Here is a 7596-nt window from a genome sequence, read left to right as displayed (position 1 = left end):
TATTCGGCTTGAACCACGCGTCATATATTTGTAAATTAAAATGGTACAGTAAAATTAGATTCTTCTGACCTTAATTTAGTTCTTAAATTGATGATGTTCTATTAAGATCCTGGAATCGTTTATGATGCTCTGCTTTTTGTGGTCAAAACTTCATGTTATGGTGATGATTTTGAAAAATTTTCTCATGTTACTTTATTATATTGTGTGAAATTCATAAAAATATTTATTAAATTTAGATATTACATTAAAAATATGTGTTGAATTTGTAAATTGTATGCTATATAGAGATATAGTCCAGTCTCCAGCCTCATTAAATTACTGACACGCGTTAGTGTTAAGATGCGGATTTTAGATACAATTATCTTAATTCTGGCCAAGCCAGTAGATCTGGGTGGCATTACCTAAAAGAAAAAAGTTATTACGAATATTTGCTTTTTTTCAATTTTTTTCATATTGTTTGAGTATTTAGACTCGCTACAGATATTTGTATTATTTAAGCAAGGATAATGTTTTTAATTTGTCATTTTAATATAATATTGTTTAAATTAATTCACTAGCGCAGTCAATTGATATTTTGATATCTGATATAGATCAAATGAAATTTATGAGCAGAAAAATATTATTATTTTGAATAAATTTATTTAATATTTAATTAAAGTTGTGTACTAACTTCCGTTCTATTCATTATTCTCCCCGCTCTATCTATTATAGATAGGTTATTAAGAAATTTACAAAATAAAAAAAATAAACAATATTAAGCGTAAGAATATTATTTTTTTTTAAAAAAAAAAAAGATTCTTGATTCAATTAGAACGTTTAGTAATAAAAATCTTATCATATTTTTCGAAATTTTGTATAACAAATTAATTTCAATATTTTATTATGAATAAGAAAAATTTTTTCTTGCTGATCAACCTAATTATACCGCTGTTATAAATAAAATATTTTAAGGACTAGTCAGTCTTACGAATGGTCAAAAGATCGATAGACTGGTCTTTTTTGGACCGGGCCTGACCGCGACCCGATCTAAATCTAATATTCATCATAATAGATTCTAGAAAAAGAGAAAAAGAGACGACATAAATTAAGAGTGATGGTGGTTCTAGATAGATACTGTATAAAATAATAAAATATAGTGGAAAATCGGGACATACGATTAGAAAGAATTAATGGTAACAAGATGTTAAATATGGCTTTTCCACTTGCTTAGTAATAATATAATGCAAAAGATGCCAATGTTCATTTTTAATAATGATTAATTTTAATAACACACACTTGCAAATTATTTATATGTTTCTTGAGTTACTAGACATTCTATATACTTTGGTGCTGATTTTTATATTAAATAATTTTAGTGGTTTACTTTAATAAATGTAAATAAAAGGCTTGCTTTTTCATAATCAAACATAACACGGATTTGTTGCGGCGGGTACTGTTCATTTAGCGCCAATTAGGATTGGTTGGGAATCTAGAGGTTTTTTCCATATTCACATTAATAAATTGGAATACAACTTTTATTTTTAAAATAAAATACGCAAGTCTTTATTTATTAAAATTATAGTAAATGATCATTTATTAAACTATATGCATCAGTATATAAATCAAGGAATCTTTGAACTATAATATTATGTAATTTAAATTCATTTACTTCGTTTTTTAAAGAAAACAATTCATAATTCGTGATATTAGGAGAAATAGCCAAATATTTAACCCTTTCCTTCTCAATAATATATTTCTTTATACAAGATAAAATATCTTCATTTATATGTAAACCTTTATCTTTAATTAATAATTTCTTAATAAAAGTATTTTGTGAATAATTTAAAAATATTTCCAGATCATCTGTCCTAAAAGTAAAGCCTAAATATAAATATTCTAATTTAGAAGGAAGAACCTGACCTAAATTTTGTAATACAGTTGAACTATAATTAGTATCTTCATCTAAATAATCTTTTTCAATAGTAATATAATTAATATTATGTTGATTATTTTCAATGAATGGATAAATATTATTATCATAAGGTATACTCGAATTAAGATATCTAATCTTTGTACAATATTTCATAATTAATTTAAATAATTGTCGTTGGTTATCTTCTTGTTCGTAATCTTTGCTATCATCTCTGTAACGACTATTAACTTCAAATCCAAAATTTTCTAAACAATCACCAAATTTCTGTAATAGTAATTGTAATGGTTCAACATTTAATATATCATTCATAAACAAAGATCTCAATTTAAAAGGTTTAATAACCTTAATAATTTGTTGAACAAAATCAGAATTTAAAGACCCACAATAAAGAATATGGATGGATTCTAAAACATTCAATTGATTAAAAACCTCTTGTAAAATACTAATTATATTCTTAAAATCAATATAATAAAATATAATTATATTTAAAGTATTTGAACAATTAGAAGTTTTTAATGATAAAAATGGTTTATATAAAGTACTAGTATTAAGTTCAAATGAAATTTTTTTAAGATTATTTTGTGGAATAATAATTTGTGATAAATGTTCAATTATTGAACTATTGTTGGTAAGAAATTCAAAAACAATTGATGAGATTGAGTTGCAATTAAAACATAAAAATTTAAAAAATGGAATAATATTTTGAAATGAAATAGAATCATTAGATAATCTTAAATTTCTTATATTGTATGTTAAATTTGGATTTTGTAAAATCAAGTCTATATTATCATTAAGATATTTATCATAACAACGACTAATTTCAAAAGAATATAAATTTCCTTCATTTTCAATAAACACTTTAAATAATGACCTATAAACTAAGTTTAGTAACTTATTTTCTAGCTCACCACCATATTCATCCACTAAGAGATCAACCCAATATTTAATAGAATGCCAAATTTTATTTGTATCCAAGTATTTAATAAAACTAGGATAATTGAATAACGTATTTGAATGTAATAAATCAAATTTAATTCCATATTCATTAAATTTTGTTTTATCATTTTCATTTAATTTAGAAAAGTAAATTTCAATGAAGTGGTAATTTTTGGGATAATCCTTTGAAAATGGATCTTCCCATAATAATGGAATGGCTAAACGACACCATAGTCTATTAACTAAAATACATGAATGTAATGTTAAAAAATCTTTTCTAAAATATTGTATAATTTCTTTTGTTAATTCAGGTAAATCTCCTGAAAATATTTTTGAGCATGCCATATTGAAAAAGAAGGATGTTATGATTTTTATAAAGTTTCATTATATAATTTTTCGAAGTTGTACAATTTTAGTATTCCATAAAAAGACAACAATAGAACCAAAAATAACATGTAGATCATTTCTTTTATTTTTATTTCAGCCCGCCGATCTCTTTCATTTTGTGATGTTCATGTATTTTTTTTTTCAATTATCGACTCCCAACAAAAATCGCGTAGATCTTCCTCTTTTAGATAATTCCAGTCAAAATTTATTATCTATTTTAATAACTGACTGACATTAACATAATTTCGGCCCTGAAAAATATGCGTACAGCTATTAAATTCTACATATATATTTCGGGTCCTGTTATACTGTAATCGCATTCAAATAAATACACTTACGTGGTGGCGAATGGGCGAATAGGCATCACTCAAAAAAAAAAGTCGCTGAGATAAATATAAGCAACGCGATCTCGTCAATCACGTGGTCGGTGACGGTTAGACAAGTCAGTCTGATAGATTTTATTTACACTGTATATTCTACTATTACCCATATGAATAGAATTTTCAAAATTGAAATTTATTTTATTTATATAAAAAAGTTAAATTACAAAGACGGAAATAATGATATTCAATACCACTCATTTATACAGTCATAAAATCCGGTATGTACTAAATCATAGTAATCCTTAATTATAACATTATATGACTTGTATTCCTCTTCTAAATAAAATAAATCATCTATAAATCCCAAATAACTGACTCTTTTCCTTTTTATAATATATTTATCTAATAAATTAGGTAAAATATCTTTATCTTCCGTTTTAATATAATTGATTAATAATTTTTCAATAAAAGTTTTATGAGAACTTCTTAAAAATATTTCGAAATCTTTCGCTGTAATATCATAAAGAAATAAATGTAAATATTTTATTCTAAGAGGGAGAAATTTTCCTAAACTTTTTAATATGGTTGAACTAATCTTAGTTAACTCTTCACCATAATAATCAATATACATTCCATGAAAAATAATATCAAGATAATTAAGATTTTGTCCAATACTTTTAATTAAATCAAATACAGAATAAATTTTTCGATTAATAAATCCTGGTAATTCTAAAAATTTAATTCTTGTACAATATTTTGTAATTAATTTAAGTATTTTTTTTGATCCATTATATTCAAAATTAAATCCAAAATTTTCTAAATAAATACCAGATTTTTGTAATAATAATTGAATTGAATTAATTTGATATGATCTACTATTTCCTATAAATAAAGACCTTAATTTAAATGGTTTGTTGATATTATTAATTTGTTGAATAAAACCAGAATTTAAAGATCGACAATAAATCATATGAATAGATTCTAAAACGTTTAAATGTTCAATTACTTCTTTAAGAATTAAAATATTACCAAAATTAACATTATAAAACATAATAGTTTTTAAAGTATTTGAACAATTAGAATTTTTCAATGATAATAATGAATCATATAAAAAAGATTCAATAGAACGAAAATTAATTTTTTTGAGATTCTTTTGTGAATTAATCATACGAGATGTATGTTCAATAATAATATCCTTTTCAGTCTTTGTTAAATTATCAGCATTTCTAGGAAAAACTTGAATTATTAAATTTTTAACATTATTAATAAAATTTGAATTTTGTAATATTAATTCGATGAGATTTCTATCTCTACCTATTTCAACTTTAAAGGTATGCAAATTTGCTTCATTTTCAATGAATATTTCAAATAATAACTTATAAATTAACCTTGTTAAATTTAAAGAATTTATTAAGGTACTACTGGTAGATACAACCCATTTATTAATACAGTAAAGTAAATCCTGCGTGTCTAAACATTTAATAAAACTCGGATAATTAAATAATGTATTTGAAGACAAATCATTTTTAATTCCATATTCTTTTAATTTCATTTTATCATTTTCACTTGAATTGCGTAAATGACAATCAATAATACGATGATCATGAAAAGAAAATGGATCTTCCCATAATAATGGGATTGCTATACGACACCATGTTCTATTAACTAAAATACATGAATATAAAGTTGAAATATCATTACAATATCTCATAATTTTATCTAATAATTCAGGTAAATCTCCTGAAAATATTTTCGAACGTGCCATATTGCAAATGACGGAAGGAAAGGGAGGAAATTGTTTAATTTCATATTATATCGGTTCGGAATTATCGGAATTGTAATTCCGTGGTCGTACAAAATTAATATGTCGAACAAGGAATATCTCATCGTAAACAAATGTATAATTCTAAGTATTGTTATTATTATTTAAACATTTTTTCTTTTTTTTTTTAAAAAAAAATAAAATAAAATAAAATGCCCAAACACAAATTCCTTATAAAAAGTCTGTATGGAGTGACACAAAAAATAATCAGTATTTCAAGTTTTGCATAATTGATAAAAAAATTTAAACGCCGATCTCTTTTTTTACTTTTGGCTTAAAAAGCAGTTGAACATACTTGACATACTTGCCGCAGCAAGAATGATTATTCATCACTAAATTTTAAGGATTGAATTATCTCTTCTGATTTTTTTCCCTCCCAATTTTTCGTATTTTTTGTATAGTTATGGAAGATATTAACTGCTTTCTTTATTTCGTGCGTCTGTTCGTCACGTTTAGTTGCCATATGATGACGATATTTATTGGCCAATCAAATAGTGCAATTTTTTATTTCTAAAAGAGTAGTAACAAAGGTTTAATACATTTAAAGGTCAAGTATTGGATACAAAATGACTATCTAAGTAGTAGATCGGTGGTCGTCATCCCCCCAAGAGAGGACCTCACCCTTCGATTTAAAAATGTTTGAAAAAATAGAACTACGCTATAAGAACAAACTAGAGGAAACAATCCAAGACTAAAGACCTAGGGACCCTATTTTTCTTTCACCCGAGGACGTTACCTGTAAATACGGCAAGAGGTAAAATGATTCACACTATTTTAAGTTGTTTGTTAAAAGTGATAAAATTAACCGTTAAAAAAATAGACTATAGGGTATGATGTGACTTAAAAAGGGATAATTATGAAGGTCCAGCGATCGTCAAGTCATCTTCTGAGATATCAATAGCTGGACATAGTTTCTTTAGTTGGTGATCGAGAATATGTGAATCCAAATTGAATTATTAGTTGTGGTTGTTTGAGGGGACGATATTCTAACGTCGCTGTTTCCTCTGATGTGTCAGAGAAGATTTCTTCATTAAAAATTGTACGGTAATTTGTAGTAAATTATTTGAATTCCTCTTCTAGCCGTGCTCGTTTTCCAGGTTTAGTGGTACATTCGGTAAAAATAGTGTTTGTACGAGGTGCCAAAGTCTCGGGCATCAATTTTATCTAAGGCTATACCTCGATCATTCTGAGCAAGCTCCATCGCGGCGTAGACTTCAAGTGGTATATCAGAGTCAAACTCCGTTGTTGGTTGAAACTATCTCCGAGAAAGAAGGGGTGTTACTGGTTGTACTAGTACTTGGGCTTGATGTCTTAAAAGTATTAGTAGAGTCCGGTAAGGTAGCTTCGATATTCTTGGCTAGTGGAGGACGTGGACCTGCTTTGAGAGCGTAGAGAGGCGTCTTAAACGGGTACTCTTTTGGTTTTGTTTAACAACATCCGACGACTTGTAGGATTTAAGATGTTGTATAGGTTTTGCTATGTATTGTGATTCAAGGAATAAGACGATGTTTACGAGCTTGAAATATACGATCATCCAAGGATGAAAGAGATGTATTGTTCGAAGGTTTGAAGATTCTTCTACAATGACGTTCGAAGCGCTTGTCTTGTCTTTTCTTTGTACGTGATTTGGTCGGTGATAGGCATTTGAAGCCATCAAAAAATTTTTTGTACATATAACGCGAACCTTGGTCAACTACTTTTTGTATTTATTGGTCGGTACGAGACCATATACGATATACCGAGTCTATTTGAAAAAAACTTGAGTTTTCTTTTTGGAACGCCATTTATTATATACTTGATTGGCGTGCCAAACTTTGTCATGAGGCGTCGATGATGAGGTGGGAACGGAAGATGAGTTTTGAAAAATGTTATCTCGAAAAAATTTTTTTGATGAGTGACACATGCGTAGTGTTATCGGGTATTTAAAGGGTGGTAAGTTTTTAGGATAGTTTTCGTGAATGTAGGTTTTTCTAGGTATCGTAGATGGTAATTTTTTACAAAAAATGTACGTATGTACCACGATGTCAAATTTAGCTAGCAAAATGACCATTTCAAATTTGTGTATTGTTATTATTTTTGGGGTTAATTTAATTCTAAGTAAAAAAGGTGTAACTGTTATTTTTTACAATAGCCGAACTAAAGGAGTAGGTCGGTAACATTGTTCGTAGTTAGGATAACAATGGCGTGGTATCACAGGGGTGACATCTATTCGATGC

General features: G+C 26.8%; 2 protein-coding genes across 2 annotated transcripts; one reads left to right on the top strand and one right to left on the bottom strand.

The window, feature by feature from the left end:
- Nucleotides 1–3802: 3802 nt before the first annotated feature.
- OCT59_000344 (uncharacterized protein) lies at nucleotides 3803–5323 on the bottom strand (the record flags this gene model as incomplete). Its single annotated transcript, XM_025332615.2, has 1 exon — nucleotides 3803–5323. One exon carries the CDS (start codon nucleotides 5321–5323, stop codon nucleotides 3803–3805), a length of 1521 nt encoding a protein of 506 aa, XP_025169622.1.
- Nucleotides 5324–5783: 460 nt separating this feature from the next.
- On the top strand, nucleotides 5784–6772 carry OCT59_000343 (uncharacterized protein; the record flags this gene model as incomplete). Its single annotated transcript, XM_066138764.1, has 4 exons — nucleotides 5784–5821; nucleotides 6109–6134; nucleotides 6201–6208; nucleotides 6461–6772. The coding sequence occupies 4 exons, from the start codon at nucleotides 5784–5786 to the stop codon at nucleotides 6770–6772; spliced, it is 384 nt and encodes a 127-aa protein (XP_065988229.1).
- Between the last annotated feature and the right edge of the window lie 824 nt (nucleotides 6773–7596).

This window comes from Rhizophagus irregularis, chromosome 1 (assembly GCF_026210795.1).
Source record: "Rhizophagus irregularis chromosome 1, complete sequence".
In the NCBI taxonomy this organism is placed as follows: Eukaryota; Fungi; Glomeromycota; class Glomeromycetes; order Glomerales; family Glomeraceae; genus Rhizophagus; species Rhizophagus irregularis.
The sequence above is the reverse complement of the archived record's forward strand: the minus strand, read 5'-3'. Positions and strand labels throughout refer to the sequence as shown.